The 24154-nt window shown below is 47.2% G+C and overlaps 1 protein-coding gene across 1 annotated transcript in view; it reads right to left on the bottom strand.

The window, feature by feature from the left end:
- RYR3 (ryanodine receptor 3) overlaps positions 1–24154 on the bottom strand; it is a 437519-nt gene that overhangs the window by 27863 nt on the left and 385502 nt on the right. The window contains exons 68-81 of the mRNA XM_013007256.3: positions 23689–23776; positions 23496–23588; positions 17478–17492; positions 14650–14820; positions 14296–14355; positions 11262–11393; positions 10724–10836; positions 7728–7824; positions 6100–6206; positions 5501–5552; positions 4567–4620; positions 3584–3683; positions 3355–3434; positions 2200–2276 (exon numbers count right to left, since the gene is read on the bottom strand). Coding sequence (XP_012862710.2) covers positions 2200–2276; positions 3355–3434; positions 3584–3683; positions 4567–4620; positions 5501–5552; positions 6100–6206; positions 7728–7824; positions 10724–10836; positions 11262–11393; positions 14296–14355; positions 14650–14820; positions 17478–17492; positions 23496–23588; positions 23689–23776 — 1239 coding nt within the window. The remainder of the gene's footprint in view (positions 1–2199; positions 2277–3354; positions 3435–3583; positions 3684–4566; positions 4621–5500; positions 5553–6099; positions 6207–7727; positions 7825–10723; positions 10837–11261; positions 11394–14295; positions 14356–14649; positions 14821–17477; positions 17493–23495; positions 23589–23688; positions 23777–24154) is intronic.

Below are 24154 nucleotides of genomic sequence, written 5' to 3' on the forward strand. Positions count from 1 at the left end.
TCCTATTCCCAATGGTAATGGATTGAACTGTTTTTCCCCAAAATATGTGTCAACTTGCCTAGACCGTAATCCTTCATGGATTGGCAATGATGTATTGGTGTAATTTGGCAGCCTGTGTATGGTACGATCATCCCTGTGATGTGATCTGATGTGATCAACCAATCAGTTATAAGGGGATTAGGGTGGGATGCAACAACACCTTTACCCAGGTCACAGTCTGGATCCAATGTAAGGGGGGTTGCCTTGCTCTGTAGCCTGGCTCACCTTTCATCTTACAGGAGATGAGATGAGATGAGAAAGACATGAGGAAAGAAAGGGACCCTTGTACTACATCAAGAAAGAAAAGGTAGGAGCAGGATGTGTCCTTTGGACTCTGGGTCCCTGAGCTGAGAACCTCCTAGACCTACAGGAAGATTGATGCCAAGATCCATGGGGATCTCCAAGGGATGCCAGAGCCACAGATACTGAATGGAGACAAGATATTTCCCAGAGCCAACAAGAGACCACGGCTTCCACTGGTGCCTGTGATCTGAATTTGAATTTCCAGCGTCCGATACCACCAGAGACTAAAGTACTGTTTGCTAAGCCTTTCATTTATATTTTTGCTATAGCAATCCTAGATGGAGATACCATTTTTTATAGGTTTCCCCAGATCCTGTTGTAAAAACACAAAACTATCCTTCTATTTTGGGTTTGCTTCCAGGGAGGACAGTTGGGAGCGAGGGCTTTGGCTATATAGCTGCTTTGAAGCACTTATGTTGATTCAGGAGACAGTCTGTAGAACAGGCATTCTGACCCGACTCCACCCCGAAATATCCATTTTTAATGTTTTAATTTCTCCACTGCTTACATATTTACAAGTAGATTGTTTTTATAATCAGAAAAGAGCAATATCTTAAAAACTTGTGTTAGAATAGAATTAGGTTGGTCTCTAAAGATATGTCACTTGCCCCCCCCCCCCATCAAATCATCATTACAAAGGAGCTTAGCAATATTAAGTACTGCAGACTATCCGGAGAACTCTTAGAAATGTAATCGAGAATTCCATGTGCAATATGGAGCTCAGAATCAGGGATCAGCCTGCAGCTCAAATGGGCTCCCTTCCACTCCAGGGCACAATATTCACCCAATGAAATAAGAATAGCAAACTTATGAAGTTCATCGCCACAAAGGATATCCATTCTCCCCAATTTGAAATGGAAAACATAACATCCTGTGTCCAAGAATATTAGCCGAGAGCAAACAAACTTGCTAATGGCCATTTTGATTTCTTTTATTCTGCCTCACGGACTATTCAAAGTCCCCAGGAGTTTTCCGATACTGTTCACAGTGACCCTTTTCTCAGAAAGGCTGCTGGCTCCTCCTGCCTGAAATGAGCAACTAGAGCAAATGCAGGACTTTTGATCAGATATGGTTGTCTGTCGGTGCGTAGTTCGGTCAGGAGGTGAAGTTCACACAACTTGGCCATGTAAGTGAGAAGTGGAACGCGTTATTTTTTCAGACCATGACAAACGCTCCCATGTCAGGCTGGATCTGTGTCAGTTGGATGTGTCAGAGATGTGCTCACCAAATGTGCGTTAGGGCTGAGGCAGTGTTGAGGTTAACAACTAACTCAGTGTCTAATGGGTCTAATGAAAACAGAGCCAGGAGTCAGTGAACGGGAAGGTATGGGGGAGCTTCGGACCGTCTGTGGTCAATGACAATGAAAGGCAATTGGAATTTTAAAACCGTTTTGACAGTGTTAACATACGCTTCATTCACGACACGATTCAACAGCCTGAATATATTAAAAAGAGTCATGAACAAAATCGGACTTTTCCATGAAATTAAAAGAAAACTCCTTCACATGTCCTCTTTCTCCATACTCTCCTCCATGTGGATAAAGGAGAAACCCATTGTGCTTACTTGTCTTCAAGGAAAACAACCTAACAGAAAAGGTGGGAAGGGTATTAAACAACAGGGGTGTGTGTGTGCATGTCTGTTTCTCTTACAGAGGTTATATGTCATTTCCTCTGCATGCTATTTTAATGCAACCACGGAGGCTGGGTCAACACTCCCTACCCATGTAGCTTCCTCAGGCTGGTTACTCCTCTTTCAATAATTCCCCAATGAGCTTGTTATCCTGTGGCCCCCTCCTCCCCTTTCCCTCGAATAGTGAAGAGTTAAGAAAAATGGCGTGGGTGGTTTCCCCATATGTACCTGCAAGACTGCATGAGCCCAGAAAGGCTCTGGAAGAATCCAGCATCCTTCTTCTCCTTTAGGTAATCTAGCATTTTCTGCAAGGGAAAAGCAATGACAACTATTTATGCCACCAATGCTGACCTTCCCAACTCAGGATGGGACAAAGGCAAATGACCAGGTCAGCTCCTCAGCTCTCCTGGTTAGGTACCAGTATCACCTGTGGGCGTCAAAACAAAGGCCTATCTGCCGCAGCCTGCACTCTGAACCAAAATCTCTTGGTGCTGGGCCATATGTATATTATGGAGACCCACTCATTCCTGATGGAACATTGAGGAATTTATGGTTCGAAGTTCCTCCTACTCGGAGGACGCATTTGATGTTGCCGAGGAAAATTGAATGACTTAGGCTACGAACTTGGTACATGGGAGCCACCAGCTTGGTTAGTAAGGAGCCTTGCTGGTTGAGAACTTCAGAGTTCCTTCATTTGAGCCCATCGGCCACACTGTGGGGAGAGATGTGGCAGTCTTCTTCACAAACCTGAAACCCTATGGGGCAGTTCTGTGCTGTAAGGCTGTTATGAGTTGGACTTGATAGAGCAATGGCTTTGGCTTTAGTTTAGAAGAGAAGATGTCAGTCAGCCAGAGGTTTTCTTGGTGGCATTGAGGGCTGCAGTCCCAGCCCCTCGATCAGAACCTTAGGCATGGTTGGTAATTGGCAAGCCCTTGTTGAACAAACCTACAGCTCTGTAGTAGGTGAGTGGGATTATCGACCCCACTTAACCCCTCTGGGGGTCGAATGACCCTTTCATAACAGTAGCAAACTGACAGTGATGAAGTAGCAACGAAAATAATGTTATGGTTGGGGGTCACCACAACATAAGGATCTGTATTAAAGGGTCGCGGCATTAGGAAGGTTGAGAACCACTGGTCTAGAGCACGCTTCTGCAGGAAGGGCTGTAACGATGATCAAACCAAACAGTCCACTTTTACTTTACCTCTGGGTAAAACGTTCTTACCCCCCACACGCATTTGCCCTGGTTCTCTCTGCCCCGCAGGCTACTCTGATAATTGGCCACCAAAGACAGACAGCAGCCATGCTGGCTCTGGCTGGCAGCAGATTCCACACCTCTTCCCGAATGGGAACCCCCCCAGCAGCTGCGTCCGTCCCCATTACCTGTTGGACCCCAGCGTTGCCTCCGTTCAGAATGGCGATGCCCAGCTTCAGCGTCTCCACCACCATGGGGCTCATCTCACCTGCCGTGGTGAAGATTCGATTGGGTTGTCAAGGAAACAGAGGGCCCAGCTGGCTATGGGCTTTATCCAGGGCAGTTGTTCATGACTCTGTCACGGGGTAATCTATCTGTGGCAGTTACACAGGCCCGACCAGGGGCCACGGAAGTCACCTTTGCTGGCACTTATCATCTGAAGGACCATCTCGGCTGCGCCACGCTCATGCAGCCGGGCTTGTTGGTAGAGGGTTTTCTGCTTCTCCATCTCTTTCTCCTGTAAGAGAGGGGTGTGTGTGTGTGTGTTCTGTTAACCTCTTCCTCAGGGAATCCACTATGGTGGGGTACGTGGAAGGAGAGAGTCTTTCATTTCCTATGAATAGCAACACAGGGAATTCTAGAGCGAGCACATCTCTGATTTTATTTCCTGACTCGACATAGGTTCTCAAAACTGTCCAGGAAGGTACCGGAATCCATTCTTCTTGGATACTGATAGGAAGTAGCCCAAGACTGATGTGTGCACCTGTCTAAATGCTGAAGTCCAGGTGAGCCTGCCTGGGGGACAATGGGTATTTATACATCTGAACACAGGAAACACTCGCTTTACTGGTACCCGCCAAACTGAGTTATCAGAGTCTGTCTGCCAAAGACGGGTGACTGGCTTCCCAAGGCTTTCTGGGACTGCAGTTATAGTAGTTAACTTTTCCCGCTGTGTACTTTTCCATGAGTCAGAGTTCACTAGGATATTGGGGTTCTTGTGAGATCCAGTGGTCCTGAATGGCCTTAAACCCAAAATGACCATCAGTTTCCAGCTACAGGACAGTAGTGCAAACACTAACCCACCATCTGCACAGGTGATTTCTAATTTTAGGGTAAACTGGAATTTGCACTTCCAAGTCTCCACTAGCTCCCATATTTGGATCGAGGTATCACTTCCCAGGAGAGCAAAACTAGTGAGGAGGTTTGCTGGTTGCCTGTTGACCTTTAATTAGGTAAACAGACAGACAGACAGACAACACAACCACAGCTAATAGGTGTGCGCCATCAGGGCAGATTTGCCAACCCCGACACACAGGCGTGAGCCACCTGGGCTAACATCTGGTAGCCTGGCTTGACGGCCTTGGCCAGAGGCCGTCTTTCCAATCTTTGGGAAAACTTACTTCAAATGTTTTTTCCTTGTCTTCCTCTTCTTCGTCTTCACCACCCTGACAACTCTGTGTTTCAGGGAGAAGGGGAGTAAAGAGACAAAAAAACCCAATTCAGGCTAAACAAACAAACAAAACCCTGCTCCGATGTGGAGGGGCTGGGGACAGGGCATCCTTTGCAGGCACCTCAGGAACTCAGCACTTTATAAAAACCAGGAACATTTTGATCACTGCAAGACAACATTCCCATCTTAAAGCCATGTTTATAGTTACCAAGGGGTTCAGAAACGAGAACACGAAGATCACATAACCCATGGGAACCTATCTGGGTGAACCACAACGCAAACGTTTCCACCCAGCAACGTTCAGGTACAAGTGCAGAGCGCAGAGTGCTGGGAGCTGTTCTTATCCAGGCCCAATAAGACGGGCGCTGTGTTCTAAAATGCCCTTCCCCACTCGGCCCCGTAGTAAAGGTCCCCTGTATACCCCAACCCGATAACTGTCCATTTGAGAAGGAGCAGTTTCTTCATCCATTCAGTCTCCTAGCAACCCTCCTCCCCCTAGAATCATCATTGCTGGTGCCTTTGCCTCTTCCTGGATGCTGGGATATCCCTTTAGTTTCGAGCCCTGCTTATAAATGTACTGTACCTCCCTCACCTGCAGATGTGTTTGAGCACGTTCTGAATGTTGACTGAAAACTCCCAGGTAGTCTGTATACTGAAGCTCCACTTAGTTGCCTTTAGAATTGTTAACTGAATCTAGCCCCCCAGCACCCATGGTTTCTATAAAGCCTTGAGGTTTTCTCAAAGGCTATCAGGAGATTCTTAAAGTCACCTCTATGCTACATTGATTTCCAATGACTGGAGCCTATGTCGTGGCTTAGCATGATTTGACATGTGCCAGAAGACAGGGAGGTACACGGACTAGGACAAAAGACTGCGTGCGGTACCTTGGCCATCATGCTGGAATAGGAGGTATACAAAGGGTCATCTTCCAATTTGCTGAAAAGAATGGAGGGAAATATTTAGCAGCCTATTTTTGGGGGGAGGGACCCAGTTTCCCCAAATTATAGTCATATGAGTCGTAAATGATAGCTACTTGCACGTTACTTAAAACCAGCCTCCCTCAGCCAAGGTGAATCCTCTCGTGCACCCCACTCTGAAAACGTGCGTCCATGTTGGCTGGACTTGTACTCGAGGCTGAGAGTTGCTGTCTCACGCGGCTCACTGTCTGGTATGATACCCAGAGGGCTGTGGCCGACACTGTTTCCCCCGCACGCGTCCTTATAGCCAATAGCAGGGCAGTAAGGGGGCTGCAACAATGCGCCCAGGCATAGGAACAATTGTGAGGATGGCGCAGGACCCGGCAGCGTTTTGTTCTGGGGTGCACAGGGTCGCTACGGGCTGGCATTGGCCCGACAAGGAGGGTTTCTCAAATCTGGCCTCCCCTCTCTACCCAAGGCTGTTTGCAGAGGGGTTTCGGGGAGACACAGTCCTCCCGGGCACCTGGGAGCAGCCGAGTGCGCGCGCTCGGCGGCGGTGTGCTGACCTCCTCTCCGTGAGAGCGTTGCGGCTGAAATGGAGAATGATCTGATGCAGTGGGTCCGGCTGCCTTTCCTTCTCTTCCTCCTCTTCCTCTTCCACCTTGGGAGATTTCTACACAAACCAACACAGAGGGGCTTCAGGTGTGCGTCCCAGCAGGTGCCGCACAGCCGCATTCGGATCAAGAGCAGGTCAAGCGCCAGGCACGCGGAGTGCACGAGACTCAGCAGCACAAAGAGAATCCCGCTAGGCTACAGATTCATTCCAGGGTAGAGGCCCTGCGGATGCAAGGCTTGGGATCTCAATCAAAGAAACATTCTAATGAAGGGTTAAAGGAACAAGTCTGGCCACAGGGAGGAGCTGCTGACCCCAATCAGCCATGCAAGCTCTGAGCAACCTCAAGTCCAGGAGGGGGACCCAGGGAGTCTACCCAAGAACCTGGGTCGCTCTGGCCACTGTCTGAAGTTTCTTCAGGCTGTTGCTAAGGGTGAGGTAAGAGATACGAAGCACTGGGGCCATTTGGGGTCCAATATTTTTCTGGATTCAACTCTGCAAACCGCCCCCCACCCCCATTCCTAACTTTGCTCAATTAAAAAAATCATCTGGCTCCCAAGAGATGCTGCTGCAAGCCTTGCAGTTTCCCCTCTGAGCAAGTCTTTTCCACTTGCTTTTGTGGAAAGGGAACTAACAGCTAGTACCTTGGGGGAAAGTGAAACTGCTTGGCATAGTCACCAACAGGGCAGGCCAGATTCAGGAAATTGGTACAAACTCCCTCGGTTGTGAGTGGATCAGAAGACTGGAGGGGTGGGGGCCAAAAGGAGGGTCATGGTCAAGCTCGCATAAGTCACCCATGGAAAAAACCAAGGAATCGTCTTTGTCCCTGACGGGAGCTCATAAGGAGCAGGAGGCACAAGACAGATGGAAAGACAATGGGGAAATGGAAAGAGCTGAAGAAAGGAGCTGAGGGGCAGAGGAGAAGCCGGAGCGGGGAGGGGAAGGTAGACCGTGAAAGAGGTGTGGGGAAAGGCTGATGGAGAAAGAGAAAGAAGTGAGAGGGGAAAAAGAGTAAAAAAACCAGGGGCTGGCCAAAGGACAGGAAGCTTGACTTTTCCTGAACCAGGGGGAGGGTCTAGGGCGCAATTTCCACGAGCTTCTCTTCCCTCGCAGGTTGTTTTGAGTGGCTGAAGAGCAGGAGGGTGGTGAGAGACAGGGCACGCCACATTTGCTGAGGGGTCACCGAGACGCATGCGCGATGCACAAAGGCCTTTCCTGAAGCACAGTTAGGGACTGGGAACACGGGCCTTGAGGAGGTACGGTGGCCTCCTGCAACCACTGGTGCGCAAACTTAACTCAGCATGAAAGCCCCCTTCTCCCAACTCAGCATGGGCCGTGCATCCACAAAAGATGAGTTGTTACTGACAGCAAGATGGAGGAGAATGATAGGATTAGCAACCCCCCACCCACGCAAGGGGAAAACTCATCCTCTGGCTCTTATGACCATTAGCAGGATGTCTTCTGAGAATTATCCGGTTAGGTCATTTCAAACGTACTGTGGCGATTTAACTATTGCAACACACACACGAACACAAAAGTCATTCAAACCCATATCTGCACCCAGTTGGAGTCAGTACTTACAGCCAAATCCTGCACTAGTTTCTCTTCAAAAGAATACTCCTCTGTTTCTATCCAAAATCTCTGATAGCCATGGAGGAAGAGGTTAATAGAGCGGTGCCTGAGCGGAAGGGGTGAGAGTGAGATCAAGAGGGGTCCGTGGACCACCTGGTTTTAGTTTGGGTGATTAGTGGTTAGTAAGCAGGATAGTCTTTTGTACAATTCTTTTCTTCTGATTGGTCAGGGTAGCTAACAGCAAACAACAGCATCCACGTGGAAGAAACTAGACCCCTCTACCAGGGCCGTTCCTAGGCATGAGTACTCGGAGCACCTTCAGAAGATTATCATGGTGCGTGTAAGGCAGGGCGGTGACTGTAGCCAAGCCTAACCTGGTCTCCAGGGCCTTCATCACAGTTTACCTCTAATGTCAGGTAACAGCCCTGCATTATTTTCTTATTTTCGATAAGGCGAAAGTTGCTTCTTTTGGCTGATTTCACGTCTGGGTAATCTAATCTAGAATCAGGTTGATGGTGAGGGCCTGACTTCTTTACAGTAGAGTCTCCAAAGCACCATACCAGCAAGGTATTCTTTTGCTTAGGAAAACCAGCCTTGGTCATGCTGTGCTCATTAACACGTCATCAGGGACTTCCTGGATGCTAGCTGTGACACTGGCTGTTTGGGGACAATGAATAAGCAGGATGCGGCTCTAAAAACCAGAATTACTTCCAGGGATGTCAACCACTGAACAGCAGTTCAGACTCCCAGTGAGTGAGGCGGGAACAGAGAAAAGGAAGATGAAGGTCAAGACCAGAGTCATGAAGACCTAGAGTCTTGGTTTCCGCTAGAACCTGGCTCTTGCCATCTTCCTTTAAAATCTGACCAATCAGAACTCCTTTAAAACAAATTGTACAAGCTTGTCTTTATGATCACGTTAAATCGTGGCCAAGAAAGGCGTGTGCAGAGAATGGGCAGGTCTTTCCACAGGTTACATTACCATTAAATCAGGTATAAGCCTGTCATACTGAGTTTTTTCATTAACCTTTTCCAGCCAAACCCGTTGAAAGGTGCTCAGGAAGAAATTGCTAATTTTGTGTCTGGAGAAAAGCATAAGGTTTTCTTTTTAAACAGTAACATCAGAGACATGGTTCCAACTTAATTAAATACATATCCCCTTAGTCTTTTAGTTCAGAAGGGTCCATGCATTATAGATCAGTACAAGATGGAGGAGGAGGAGGAGCTACACTATCAGCTTCTCAAGGCTTCTTTGGTTGGTTTTATTGTCTACCTTCAAAAGCTACTCACAGTTCTCATTGCCAGACAGAAGAACCGGGACAACCCTTCTAAAACAATTTGATTGGGGGGTGGGGGTGGGACATGTTTCATTGTGGACACAGTGAGTCCCGGACTATCACCCGTTCAGAAGTAGAGGTGCAGAGGAAGCAGTGAAAACACAAAAGGATGTCATTTTCAGTGGATTTTGAAAAACAACAACAGCAGCTTGTTTTTGAGAAATAGGCTGTAATTCCTGCCTATCAGGCCTAGCGCTGAGACCTGTGCTTGGAGGCGAACCTTTTCAGAGGTCAAATTAGGGACCTCTACCACAGGGGAGAGCGAGTACTTTCTGATATTTCAGTGCTTCTAGATAACCAACATGTATCCAATGCTTTTTCTTGTTCTCTCCTTTTTGCTGGTTTGGACAGCATATGTACTGCTCCTGACTACTTAATTTTTCAGCTTTCTAGTCATGAATTCTGCTTGGTTGTGTGGTGTATCATCCCCCTCTAAGACTAATCTGTCCTTTCAAGAGACCCGTGGGAGCAATTGTGTGTCGCTGACACCATGCCTTTCTCACCATCGTCAAAGACCCTCATGGGGAAATCTCAGTTGGCTACTTGGCTCAGGACAGGGTTCTAGCACTTTGGACAAATGACGGTCAAGACAAACAATTTGGATGAGAGCAAAATGGCGATATTCCAAAGAAACACGTTTATTTATGTGGGATTCCGAATAAACGTGTCTGAGGCAGTTTATTGTTCCTGACCAGGCGAGGACACATCTATTGATGTAATCACCAAACTTTGTTTCTTGATCAGAGCCACAGCCGGATCCACTCTATAATCAGGCTGAGGATGGAAATGTTGTCACATGACCAAAGACACTGAGTTCGTGTCCATGGCCAACTCTGCCCCATTCAGTCAGCAATACTCTCTTCTATGTCAACATACTTTTTATTTCAAAGAATGGGTTAAAACACCCAGGTGAAACACCAGTCTGAGCTGGCCTCGTGGAGCCTCTTTAACTAATGTCCTTTCCTCATCTTGAAGGCAAATGCACGGAGACGAAGCATTTTCGGGGGGTACGCTGACATAAGCACTTCACTGTTAACTGAAATGTGGGTGGGTCAGACCCACCAGTAGCTCCACTGGAAAAAAGGCCCAGTGATTGTCTTCCTTAAAGATTCCAGCCTAGGAATCCACGTGGAACATTCACTCTTTCCTATAGGGTCACCATGAATTGGCACCAAAACAACCAGGGACTCTCAAGTGACATTTCCATACCTGCTAAGCAAACCCTATATTTTTGGTCCAGTTAAAGGAACTGAGCAGAACACACATTGTTTGGCCTGCGGATGGAATATGAGGTATTTTAGAGACAATATCCTTTGCAGTCTACCCAGTCGCCTCACATCCTCACAAAGAATCCCACTTCGGCAGGAAGAGAGCCCCTACCTCACCCCACCCCAATTCTTACCTGGCTAATTTTACAGTGCAAAATGCTGAGCCGAGGTCAGCAGGGGGGCATAGGGGATCTCATCTGGCTTCAGTTTTTATGCTTACCTTAATTATCTTAGCAGGTATTATACTATGTGCAGGCTGCAATAGCTCCATGGTCCAAGGACTCTAATGTCTACCCCTGGGATCAGGAATGCCAGGGCCAGGTGAGAGCACAGCTGTAGGAGGACACCTCAATTCCCATCACTGGCTCAAAGGCCAAAAGGAGGGAAGAAAGTAAGTAACTACCTGGGCAAGTTGTAGAGAGGAGCCATCCGGAAACAGGCCACCACTGCCCGTTTCCGTTGCTTGGACAACAGTTTGTGCCAGACGGCTTTCTTGGACCTCAAAGGTTGTTCCACCTGAGGAGACAACACACGGGCAGGGTCACAGTCTGTTGTCCTTCTGGGGGCGCACATGATAGCCACCTAAAACCAGAGTCCTCAACTCCAGGAGAATTATGGCTTCCCAAAAGTCGATGGTAGAATGGACCTAAAAATAGAGGCCTGAGGTTTCCTCCTTTTCCCAACTGCTTTTGCCCCTTCATTACAACTGGGTACAGGCCTTGAATGGGTCACTTGAGCCAATGGTAAGAATATGGAAAAAGTTGGGCGGGGAAACAATCGAGGGGTATGCTACCACGAGGTACCAATATCACTTTCAGGGGATGAGCCTGGTGTTTTGCCTGAGGAGGCCACATCTAACGGAGACCCAACTGACTGTGGATAAAAGCTCTGTCTATTCCTGGGCAGTGTGTCGGGGTGGGGGTGGGGGTCTCTCTACTTACCTGCTCCAGGTGAAAGACAGCTGCTGAAATTCGCTGCACGCGCTCCACGGTCTTTTCTGGATCGGAAGGCTCTTCACTCTTCGGAACATCCTTGTAGAGATTCAGCTGCCACTTTACAGCTGGGTCCTCAGACTGGAAATTGAAGCACACTTAAGAGAGGAGTAACACTCACACACCTCTTATGGTACGACATTCCTTTAATCCAAGCACGATTCCAGAACAGCCAAGACTTGTGTTTCCTATTCCTTTTCTCTCCCTCTCTCCCTAATGCACGCTCATGAAATACCTATCAATGTTATGTGTGTTGTGAGGTATGAGTGAGTCAGTCTAATGAGGCATTCTACTCCAAGTCTTTATGAACTAAATGTAGCAGTGACCAGCCCTGCACCATCCTCACAATCAACCCGTATAATTGAGGCTCTTCCTCTTTTTTACTGACTCACTGCTTTGCCAAGCAAGACGTCCTTCTCGAAGGACTTGTCCCTCCAGATACCATGTCCTAAGAAGGTGAGATAAACTCTTGGCAATTTCACTTCTAAGAGACACTTTGGTTGTACTTCTTCCAACACAGATTTGTTATTCTTCTGAAAGGCCATGGTATATCCATTATTCTTTGTCAACACCATAATTCAAAGGCATCAATCCTTTGGTCTTCATGATTAATTGTTCAGATTTTGCAATGCACATGAGGTGACCAAAAATATCATGGCTTGGGGCAGGAACACCTTAGTCTTCCAAGTGACATCTTTGCTTTTGAACACTAAAGAGATCTTTTGCACATTATCCCAATGCAGTATGTAAATCATACTTTTTGACTTCTACTTCCATAGGGATGGATTGTGGATCCAAGCAAAATGAATTCCATGTAAACTTCAATTTTTTGTTTATCAAGATGTTGCTTATTGGTCCAGTTGTGATTTTTATTTTCTTCATACTGCTTTTATGTAGGAACTTCTCATTTTAGCCTCCATGTCCTCTAACTCTTTTTATGATACTTTCCATCATTTTATCTGTCAAGTTTTGGATGATTTCCTTAGATCAATATTCCAACTCAGAGAGTCTCTTTTCAGCTGTGTCTTAGCTTACCTTTTAACCCATACATCAAGGTTTAAGTTTCAATAGCTCAGAAAAAGGACTTTGTTTGTTTAGAATGACTTTTAGGCCTTTATCAATCCATTCTCCCTCACTTAAACAAAATAACATTTAATTCTTCTTTATGGATTCTATTACTACCTTTATCACTTTAAATACTTAAATCACATTTTCTTTAAAGTCTCTTTTTATAGTTCCCAAGGCCTAACAGTTCCCCTTTTGTTGCATCTGCTGATTCTCTAATGACGGTGCATGTCCTTTGAATGCACCGTGGAAACAAGTTTTTATGTGAGCAAGTTTTATTTACTGGCATCCCAGCCCATGTTCTAGGGATTGGACACTTTCCATGTGCTTTCAGGGCGTTTTTTCTTTTCTCTCTCTCTCTTTTTTAAGTAGCTTCCCCAAGATTTTAAAATTTTAATATAATTTTATTAGGGGCTCTTTCAGCTCTTACAACAATCCATAAATCACTTCAGGGTTTTTGTGTGTGCAGATTTCATGGGTCTTACCGGTCCTAGGCTAACCTTAGGTCAGTTTATGACTCGGCATTCATGCATCCAGTGAGTAAACGGGTCCCACAGTCATCTTCTTTTACGGTTATTAAACCCAAAGATCCTGAGACAAATGCCTGCTCCACAAACTGAGCGATCCCAGAGCCTTGACGGCTCTCGTGATGACTGAGGGTGTCTTCTTGTTTAGGTTGGGAAGGAGGGGATTTTCCTGCCGACGTAAGGCCTCTTCAAGGGTGGATCAAAAAGGATTGTTACCGGGGCTCCAGTTCATGCGCGCACACAATTTTATTCCAATGAAAACATGTTTAAATATATCGCTGTGAGCAGGCTACTGGCAAATTTTTTTAGCACTGCACTTAGCCTCAATTCTCTTCAGGGGTCTTTTATTGGGAACGCGTACCTCATTCACCCTTCAGCCCTGATCTTGCCTGTCAGACCTCTGATCCCCTGAGCTCAAAGAACCCTGGGGGAAAACACCCACAACTTGAATCCCTCAAGGAAGTCAAAATGATGTCAATGTTGTGTCAATCGGAGAGTGCAGAATTCTTCAGGAAAGGGTTAGCGAGATGGATGTATCACCTTTAGGAGTGTACAGACCACTGTTTTCCAAAGTGGGTGACACTACCTACTGGGGGGGGGGCTTAAGCTACTAGGGGGGGCACTGCAAAAGGATACCTACTTTATCCTGGACTATGGCTCTAGTATAAAATCTGTTAATTTCCAGGGCGCACTGTTTTTTCTGAAAAAGGGGTAGCAGGCTAAATAAGTTTGGGAACCAAAGATGTAGAGCCAGATGCAGGAGATGCTGAACAGTCATAGCTTCACATGTTGATGCCTTTGCTTAACAAGAGGATCTATGGTTTTGTAGCAATATTATTTGACCTACCTTCTTATCTTAGGGAATGATGTATCTGAGGAAAAATTTCAGATGTACAGATCTGGGAAAATCTCAAGTAGACTTTTAAAAATCACTTTTTTTTTTTAACCAACTCAGACACAAACTTCTTTTGTGGCACGCTCTCTCTAGAATCAGAGGTGTTTAAACTGCTCCTTGGTGCCCATTTCTCTGCTGAACAAGATGCAGGGGCAGTAAATTCGAACACCTCATCTAGCTTCTCCCCTGCTGTGGCTTGGAGTCCACAGAGCTGGAGGTGGGGGGACATGCTTTATTGGCTGCCTTGTCGTGTCTTCTTTGGAACACCGAGGGAAAGTATACAAATTAAGGGCAAGTCAAACCCCACACCCAAACAAAACCTGAGACAAAACAAAAACGTAAGGGCAAAGAGCTCCTGTGGCCAGTTAAACATCAGCCCGCCAAGACGGTTTCCAGAGCACATTTTCTTAAAGCCAATATAAAGTACGTCGAAGAACGGCATCGCCGGTGTGCCAGCAGGCAAGCCTGCTGAGTTCTCGTCTCCCTTCGGCGTTACCTTTTCCTGCAGGTGTAAGTTGTTCCTCAGATGCCCCTTGACTTCTTCATCTGTGTCTCTCTGGGGGAAAGAGGTGCTACATTTTATTTCCAGATGCCGCTATGGAAGTACCGGGCAGAGAAGAGGTATAGAGCAGAGGAGAGGGGTACACGGGCAGTTTATTGGGATCAAACAAAAGAAGAGCCATTCTAAAGACTTGCCCTGGTGGGAAGAGGATTGACCCTCCAAACTAGCTTTAAGAAAGGGGGCACGTTTCCTCTGTGGACCGTGGTCTCGGTCCCTCTGCCTCGGGGAATGAGGGAAACAAGCCGTCAGGGGCTGGTGCTGGCACTCCCCCGGGGCGGTGGTGCTTACGTAGCTGTATCGTGATTTCGCCAGGGAGATCAGCTCCTGGTCACCTGGCGTGCACATATTCAAGCCGATGGGCAGCATCTTCTTGAGCGCAGCCACGATGAGGGAGGTCTGGATAGAGTACAGGTCTCCCCTCCGCTTCGTCTTCTTCCGCTCTTGGTCTTGTCCGCCGGACTAGGAGATGATGTTAGAAACAAACGGGTTCAGAGCCTCTGAAAGGCACTGCTTCGTCTGAGAGGCAGCCTGCCTCCTGGAGGCCCCGTCAGCACAGCCAGGACCTCCCTGGGTTACACAGGACAGTCACAGGAGTGTTTCCAACACAGGAGGACCAGGTGGGCATTCAGGACTGCCCCGAGGCTTCTCCTGGGGGACGGGCGAGCACCCAGAGCACACAATACACAGTACACACACCTACAAGACCCTGCACGCTCACTTCTTGACCAAATGAGCACACCATAACTGACAAAACGACTCCAGAAAACATCGGAGACGCTTCGGATTCAGGAACTATGTGCAAGAGCACTGGAGCAATATGAGGGGACTTTAAAAAGTCAGTGGAAATTTTTCCCCGTGAACGTTTTAAACCCCTCACCCCCCTCTACAACCTTGTGTTTTCAAGGCTGGAGCTAGTGTTTTGGAGCACTGGCATCCTATTCTAGCCCCCCCTCCCCCACCTGCTCGCTCACTGCAGCCCCCACCCCCTCGTTGCCCCATGACACACAAGGCAGTGCTCTTCGGAAAAAGGAAAATTCTATGAGTCAGAATGGAGGGGTCTGGTTCTTTGTGTGCTTCGAGGGTCTACTGGGGGAGGGGGCGTGGGGGGAAGGTAAGGGCCAAACTGAAGAGGAGAATGAATTCCCCACATCCCTGTGTGGGTGGTCCATTTAGCGCTTACAGCCTCATCCTCTCGGGCAGAGAGCGTTTGTTCACTAAAGCAGCAGCTCTGAGAGCCAAATTCAATGCACCGGCTCCTGGAAGCCCCAGGCAACTAATTGAGGGCCCTCAGCATCCAGAATACAGGGCGGCGGACCCAGTGGGTCTCCCGGAGAAGAATGCTTCCTGATGGAAGGCCATGAAAGCAGAGCTGATCCCATGGGCTCCTCTTAAACGACTTGCCCTCTACGGCCAGGGCACACCTGGACGCAGGCGGTCCGGAAGGGAGAGAAAGGCCTGAGGGTCCTGGTGCTCACTCAGCTTGACTTTCTACCAGTGCTGCCGGAGTGTCTGCAGCACGGTGGCACCACAGCGTACAGTGGCGCACTGACACAGTGCTGGGGGTGGGGGGGGGGCAGGAGGGCAACCAGACCACCCCTGGAACCAGCACACAGGAAAGGCCTGCCTGCGGCTCTTGGGTTGGGACAGAATTCCGTTTTTGAGGAATTGACTTCAACAGAAACACTGGGTCAGAATGAACACTGCCTTGGGAGTGATCTCTTTCAACAACTTTCCCGTGTGGGAAAGAGGCTTATGTATGAGTGGGCACGTAAAAAGCCACACGGTGCTTCTTTCGTCCAAGGGGGGAGAGCTGCACCCTGAGGTGCTCACTGTCACAGAAACCACAGGGAAGCCCAAGTGCACTCTGTGCCCATGCTCCAACACAGCGAGCACCCCGCCCCCCAAAAGGGCAGCAGGGGCAGAAATGAAGTTCAGAGAAGGCAGCGGCTGGTGTTCAGGACCCAGCAGAAAGGACTGCTGGGTTACAAGGAAGGCCTCAGCGCAGTCATGGGCATCGCGTTCTGCGCGTGTCCTGGCTTCCTTACGGGGTTTCCCATCAGAAGATAGGAATCTTCTAAACACTGTGCCTGAGGGCAAAACTCGTCTGTCCTCTAAATTACCCTCGGGCATTCTTCATATCATCCACGAATACTAGAGCCTGCTTTCGTGTAGGTAAGTCATGCACCAATCTGCGCTAGGAAATGTCACATGTCAGTGGTCTTGTGCAGTACAAGAGCGTACATATGCAACATGTTACTCGGGAGATTTGATGCCGGAATCTAAACGATTATTTTTGCGCGCTCTTTTGTGTGGGCCATCTCACGTTGTTCGAACCACAAAAGGAAAAAGCGGTGTCGATGATGCAGAAACATTTTTCTTTGAGAATCATTTCTACTTGGTCTAACAATCCTGAGACATTACCGAATCGGTTTTATGAATGAGAACAGAAGGCTCGGAAAAGTGTATTCATTCTCCTGCGGTCACACAGCAAGCTAAAGCCTGTGCCAACCCCCAGACCCGAGTCTACCCTGCCGTAGTGCCATCTTCTTTTTCTCAAAGATGGGTGTGACTTGGCTCCTTGCCACAGAGTGCTTGGAACCACGGCGACAGACACACATGAATGAAAAGCCAAAGTGAGAACATACAGCAGCCACACACAGACTGTCCCGATGTAGCTGATATCAAAACGGATGGTTCTCCACTGGGTTCAAACCCTTGACTTTAGTTAGTCGTTGGAGAACTCCCGTTGCATCCCGGGAACCTTGCACAGAGGTGGATCGCGTGTCGTACATGAAGGACTGGGACACTGATAGGACTGCTGAGCCTGGCGTGGCACAGTGGAGGAGGGAGGCTCTGGGCCCTGGAGCCCTGTCAGTTGTCCCCATCCCTGCTAGTGTGGTGGCTTCAGAGAGGGCAGCTTTGGGAGGAGGCAGCAGAGATAGCAAGGAGACCTCATCCCTGGCTACCTCAATCCAAGAGTGGGTGGATTGGCCTGCATGCGTTCCCTGAGGGCTTCTACGTGGGGGAAGTCCATCCTGCGCGACCCACCCCCATGCCCACCCCCCGGTGATCACAGTACTGGGACAGGACAGACACGTCATGCATTTGAGCGGTACCTTTACTTGCATGGCCTGTGCGGGAAGACAAAAGAAAAGAAACAGGGAGAAGAGGCAGTCAGTAAAAGCCGGGGTGCAAAGCACAAGGCACCACATTAGTCACACTTTCTTAGCCCAAGTTTCCCAGCCAACGCAACAGAAATGGAGCCATTCTCGAAGCCAATTGGCTGTGGCATGAAGAACAAGTGGGGTTAAGATGAAGGTTAATTTGGCCCTCTTGGACTTCCACCCAGACCGAGCAGCCCACCTCTGCAGGGAGGGATGCCGTTTCTAGGACAAGCCTTGCTGGGCTCAGGGCACCCAGAGTGGTGGTGGTCTTCAGACCCAGCCACCCACACACCCATACGAGTTCTCTAGATGGGCAAACTCTCTCCCTCCCACCTCCCTCTTTCACTCTGGTGGACTACAAGACAATCTGTCACATAATCAAATGCCACAATTTCCATTCTTTCTTCCACCCACCGTATTTTCACCTCCAGTAGATCTGTGGCCACAAAGAGAGTGGGGGAGCAGAGATATGGTGCAAGGCTTATACTTCTGCTGGGGGTGGGGGGAAGGCTTGCTTAAGATAAAAGTACTCCACCAATACCTAAAATGAGTCAGAGTGACCTCGTAAGGAAAAGACAGTCTCTTTCATGGTATGCTGCAGTTCCTTACAGCCTCCGCTGGTATCTTTCCATATGCCTCAGGTCAAAGGGTTCCCGCACACACGAGGCCTTCTAATTTCATTCTTTCCCTGACATATTGTAGATATTCCTTAACTCATGGCACTTCCCTACTGCTAAAAATACTTTCAATAATTTGGGAACATTTTTTTAAAATAGAATCGTATAAATTCCCATTACTTTAATTAACAAACCATTCAAGGAATCAGCTACTAAATGGAAGGTCTGTAATTCAACCCCACCCATAGGTACCTTGGAAGAAAGGCCTGGTGATCAATTTCCCAAAGGCCTTTGAACACCCCAGGGAGCACGATTCTACTCTGCCACACACATGGGGCTGCCAGGAGTTAGAAGCAAGGTGACAGCAAAGGGCTGTGCTTTGTTTTGCTGCTTTAAAGCCATCATGTTTCCCTCATAGTTTACAATCAACAGTTTAAGATCAAAGAGATGATTCTAAGGGTGGGAGTGAAAGGCCAAACACTGCATTCTATGGCATAGTGGGGGTGGGTGGGTGGTGGCATCACTAGGATTGGAGTTACCCAGTCTGGTGTGCTAACTCATGGTCTCCCCGCTCCTCTCCTGGACCTCCTTACTCTACGCCAGACATTACAGAATGCCTAGTAATGGTTGCTACCAATTTGAGTCACGGAATCATGATATATTAGCAAGGTGCTAAAATGTAGTGTGTCTTAGATTATATACATCCAACAAAATTGTTTTGTAAAAATCTACGTTGATTGACAACAGTGTTTAAAAGTGGTTGACAACACAATTAGTAACTTAAGTGGAAAAGGCTTTTTAAAGCAACTGTATTATTTCTTTAATTATTATTTTATCCTCCAAAAAGTCACAAATACTACTTATACCATTAAGAGCTAAAGGCCCGAAAATTTGGCAAAATCAGGCTAGGAGAACAACGGCAGCAACCGAAACAACAGTGTGTGCTTTTATCACATGCAGATGAAGCCACAGGTCTGCAGCCTCACTGCCACTGGGGAAGGAGGACAGCTGTGGAGGTTCCCAAAGCAGTTAGCCCGGGAGGCATGCACCACATAGCAGCTAGGTTTACCAATAAGGCTTCTGTTGTTATAACTACCTGTGGTCACCTAGCTTCACATGAGGAACGCCATGGTTCAAACTGCCTTTAACCCCTGCTAGCAGTTAGCCCCCCTTCTCCTCTCCTCTCTTCTGGCTCTCCCAACAAGACCTTGACTCTTCCCAGATGCCACCCACCAAACTGTCTGCCCAACTCGCAGGAAATGTACACTATCTTGTAAGACCTTGAATTAGTGCCTGCAGCTGTGCTGTGCCCCCCAATCCCATTGCCCTGCCAACCTGATAAGACTGTAACCGCTAGAATATCCCTCCCATTGAGCCAGCCCCCTATTTTGAACTTTAAAAAGTTTGGAATTTCTTGGTTCTGGATTGAGAGGTTTCTAGGTACTAACCTACTCTCGATCCAGGTGTATAATAAAGGCTTTAATTATTAATATAGTGGTGTGGTTGATCTTCCCCATTTATAACACCACCTACAAGGATAATTTTATAAAACAATTATTATTATTATTTTCTGAAACACATCACAAACTTTCATAGACTGCCATATTGGTGTCCCCTCCTCTGGCAATACCATCTGGTATGGTCCAAATCCTGGCAACCCCTACTGAGGCCAGGGAGTGGGGCAGGGCTTGACTTCACGCTACTTAGTGCTCTGAGACTGCACTGGGAGGGCTCCTTTCAGGTTCCTGGGCAGAGGCGAAGGAACCCTGCCTTGTGAACCTCTTGTTCCCACTGAAAGGCTCAGTGATGTCAAGACAAGTCAGTTCCACATTGTACTTCAGAGTGAAAGGTGACGCTCCAGAAGTCCATTTGAGAATGAGAAATCAAGGGAAGGAAGGGGTAGTGGGAGAAAGGGAAAGAGTGACGGTTATAGGGAGAGATGGAGTGAAGGACAGACTTGTCCAAGTACAAGAATAAAGGGAATACAAAGGAGAGAAGTAGGTGTGTGTAGGGTGGGGGACACTGAGAGAAAGGGGAGAGGGAGACCCAGAGAAGCTTAGAGCAAGAGGAGAACTTACATCGGTAACGGAATACCCTTGGAACACTCAAAAGGTTACTTTCTAAAACAGCTTCTGTCCATTTTCAATACACTGAGATCATGCTCCACGGGCTGAGCGGCTTTAAACAATGAGCCTGCCTCCTGCATCATGGCTCCTTTTATGTTATAATTTTTTGCCCTGGGCCAAGGGACTGGCATTTCTTGGGATAACCATATTCTAACTTACCATTCCCCTCCGAGGAAGCTGCTGCCATTTTTCCAGAAAACAAAATAAGTTTAAACACAAAACAAAACAAAAACACTTGCTCAGCTTAGATGCATTTCGTGGAACACATATGTGCAAACTGGTGTCATAGAAATAAATTAAACCCGAGCCACCCCCCCAGCCCTTCCCATGCCCCTGCCCTCCCCAAACCACCGGTTTTAACTGCCAGAAAAGTGACATCTCTTTCAATGGACCTTCCATCGATCAAGTATGAACAGGGCTCGGCCCACTGTCTATGTTTTCTGCCCTCTTTCTATGCGCAGCATATGTAGTGTCTGTGAGCATGCAGCATTCAGGTACACATACGTCCACAGAGACAGCCATATGCACTGATGCAGTCTCATTTATACAACACCAGAATTCAACCAAGAGTGGAGAGAAAAGCAAGCACAGGTGGCAGGGGCCCATTGGGCTCCGTAGTAGAGAGAGTATCTAACTGCAGAAAGGCACAGGCAATGGGGAGTCAACTGTATTCGGAACAAGTACCCCTTCCCGGCCCCTCAGTATGCAGATCGGCATCCAAAGAAGATCAGAAATGGCCATGAGAGTTGGTTTTCATTAGAGGTATGGCATCGCCCTGCTGGAAATAATAGACTACATTTATGCAGTATTATTTAGAGATTCTATATACAATCTTTTTTTTTTTTTTAACAAGAGGGCATCTTAATGCTGGGAGAAATTGGGGAATAGCCCAAATCCATGCTACAGACTGGGAAATTGGGGCACAGAATTGTAACTGTTGACTAAAACAAGGCCATCTTTCCAGTCAACAGCTGGACAATGGGTAAGACTTCACTGCTTTTCCATCTCTAGTGTTCATAACTATTACACAATGAGTCTCAACAGAGACACAGGAACAATACTCATTAGGAACAACACTTATTAACCAGCATTAACATCTAAGGAGCATCGATGTTTTATAACTTTGATCTTATGCCATCTGGCTCAGAAAGAATTGACAAACGTGTCAAGGGGAATGGAAATGCAATCGGTTGGCCCTGTAGACTAACTGACCTGACCAAGAAAGGAGGCACACAGATTCTGAAAATGACCATCCCTTACAACATAATCAAACCTTTCCCTAATTCAGTGACAGACGTGAGCCGCGTGCCAGGTTAGTTTGTTAGTAGATGAGTTCTTCTGTTAGGTCATCTCTCCTCGAATGCAAAACAAAACACTCTGAGCACCTATTCACTATAAGGTTGAAATGTCCTTGCCATTTCTGTTCATCTGGGAACCAAATACTTTAAACAGTGTCATGTGTGCCCTGCCGCCGCCGTTCCCTGACAAAATCCAATGGACGCGAGCTGCTTTGGTTTGTGCGTCACTGAATCCACTGCAAGTTGAAGCCAGTATGGAATCTGCTTGGGAATGACTTAACTTTCTGTAGGTCAGGGGGCATGAGAGAGCCTGTGATGGCTGAAAGAAGACCATGCAGAGGGGACTGAAGATAATCAAAATAATGTTGCAGGAGTAGGAATGTGAAAGATATGATGACCTTGGCTACCTCGGATGAGCAGCTAATGCGTTTGCCAACAGCTGATTGTAAAATGAATTTGGAGGTTCAAATGAATATCTAAAGCAAAAAATAAAAATTCACCATAAGCTTCCTATATAGCAAAGATTTCCTCTTGAATGTGAATATGTATTTCTGATGTGTTGTTTTTTGTATGTGTGTAATTGTAATCAATCACATTCTAGTTCTCAGTGTATACTTGATTCTAACATAGGTTGGCTGGAAGAAGTGTTCGTGTCAACATGGCCAGAGATGACTGGAATGGAAAGCTTGGAGGGGCTGCAGCCGGCCAGCACTGGCCTCAATTTGTGAGGTTCCAGGTGCTGAAGACGGCATGTTTGGTGTCATAGAGCCCCCTTGTCTGTAGCTCCACATCCATGGGTCCCCCCTCACAAAGGATCCTTTGGAAAGATGCCCCACTAAGGGCTTTGCTACAAAGCCATGATCCCCAACTTTCCAGAAGTGACGGTTCACTTCTGAGGGTCCCTGTGCACACTCCTCCTCCATGTTCCTCAAAAGCAGCAGGGGACCAGTACTACCAGCAATGAGAGCTACACACGTCAGGTACCACAGGTCATGTGTACTTGACAAAGAGTCAACCCTCATGGAGGCACCCTTCTTGGGGTGGGGTGGGCGGGGGCAGGGTCAAGGGCAAGCCACAATAGCTGGTAACAAACCATCACATTTCAGTAGGCTTTACTTCTGTGTGCACACTGGAAAAAGCATGTCTGAAAATTCCCTCCAATCAAAATAATGAAGCCTCCCTCTGCAGAGCTCACTGAGGAGACAACGGGAGACCAATTGTTCTCCCTTGTACGAGGGGGCTTGGAAAAGTTTGTGGAAAAACTCCGTGATCCCTTAATTCCATTTTGCCACCATCTTTTGGAAACCTCCTCCTATTTCCTCTGTTGGCTGCTCTTTTTCTTTGCTTTTTTTCCCCAGACAGATGGTCCAGCATGCCCTCTTTAAAACATTTTCTGCAGTGAGATGAACAAATGTTTGTGTTTGTATTTCTGAGGGCAACTCACATGGAAAATAAACTTAAGGCATTAAGAGGTCGATGCTGCTGAAACCAAACAGCGTTGGGATGTCCGGACGGGGGGAAAGGAAGCACACACTTAAAAGTGCATGCTGCTCATGTGTTCACAGCCCCCCCCCCAGGTAGCTCTCGGAATGAGTAGTTTGGGAGCTTCCCCTCAGAGGAGGCAGTTCTTTTTAAACTCACTGACGCAGCTTTTGCTTTGGAACCCTCTCAAATGCCTTAGGCAAGTCTTGACACTTAAACATTTGTCATGTTCAAGCAGCTATTCATTCACAAAATGTGATGATCATGCTTAGTGGAGAGCAGTTTCTTCTAGCTCAATCTCAAAGAAACAGCAGTAGAGGCCATTGGTTACCGTGGCTTGGTCAAGGATGCAGTAAAGAGCCAATGCCAGCAAAATATAAGATACCACCAAGTCATGGCTCAGGGTCAAGGTTAAAGAGTCATTGGAGTGGATTTCTCAGGACTTACTTTTGACATCTTGCTTTTGCTGTCTCCAGTTAAAAACGCCAAGTTATTAATTTCATTTTGAATCACAAAATTTTGCTCTTCCCTCTTGAAGTTCTAAGTGGAGCGGGGGAATAAAAATATCAAACATTACCATAAAGTTTGCCAAGACCCGTACCTCTGAACCTCTATGTCCAAGGCCTGTATGTAACCTTACATGCGATTTGCACCACAAGATGAAGACCTCGGCCACCATGCGGAAGAGCTGGTCAGAATCAGCATCCGGGCTTTTGAGCCAGTTAGACCTGGATTGAAAAGTAAATATTCAAAATTCAGTAGTGATTAAAATATTCATACCCTAAAATTATACCAACATTGGTTACACACATTGCTTGGATATAGGTATGTGCTTGGTGCAGGGCTTTCTGAGAAACCTACTGTGATCACTCCCATAGTTACCTTAGCAACCATGTCAGGAATCACGGCTTCAACACCATCCCATGTAGGCTATGAGTTTAAACTGTGAGTCGGTCATGACTTAAAAGCTTTTAAAAGTTGTGGGACAAGCTCCTTTCAAGGCCAGCAAGATGACATAAGTCTGAATCATAATGACCCCTGACCTCGACATCGACACAAATAGAAACCTCTGCGTTTTCAAGTATTCTTTTTTTTAATTAAAAAAT

The sequence above is a fragment of the Echinops telfairi genome, unplaced genomic scaffold (assembly GCF_000313985.2).
Source record: "Echinops telfairi isolate 266 unplaced genomic scaffold, ASM31398v2 ScPeMD7_18;HRSCAF=68, whole genome shotgun sequence".
Classification (NCBI taxonomy): Eukaryota; Metazoa; Chordata; class Mammalia; order Afrosoricida; family Tenrecidae; genus Echinops; species Echinops telfairi.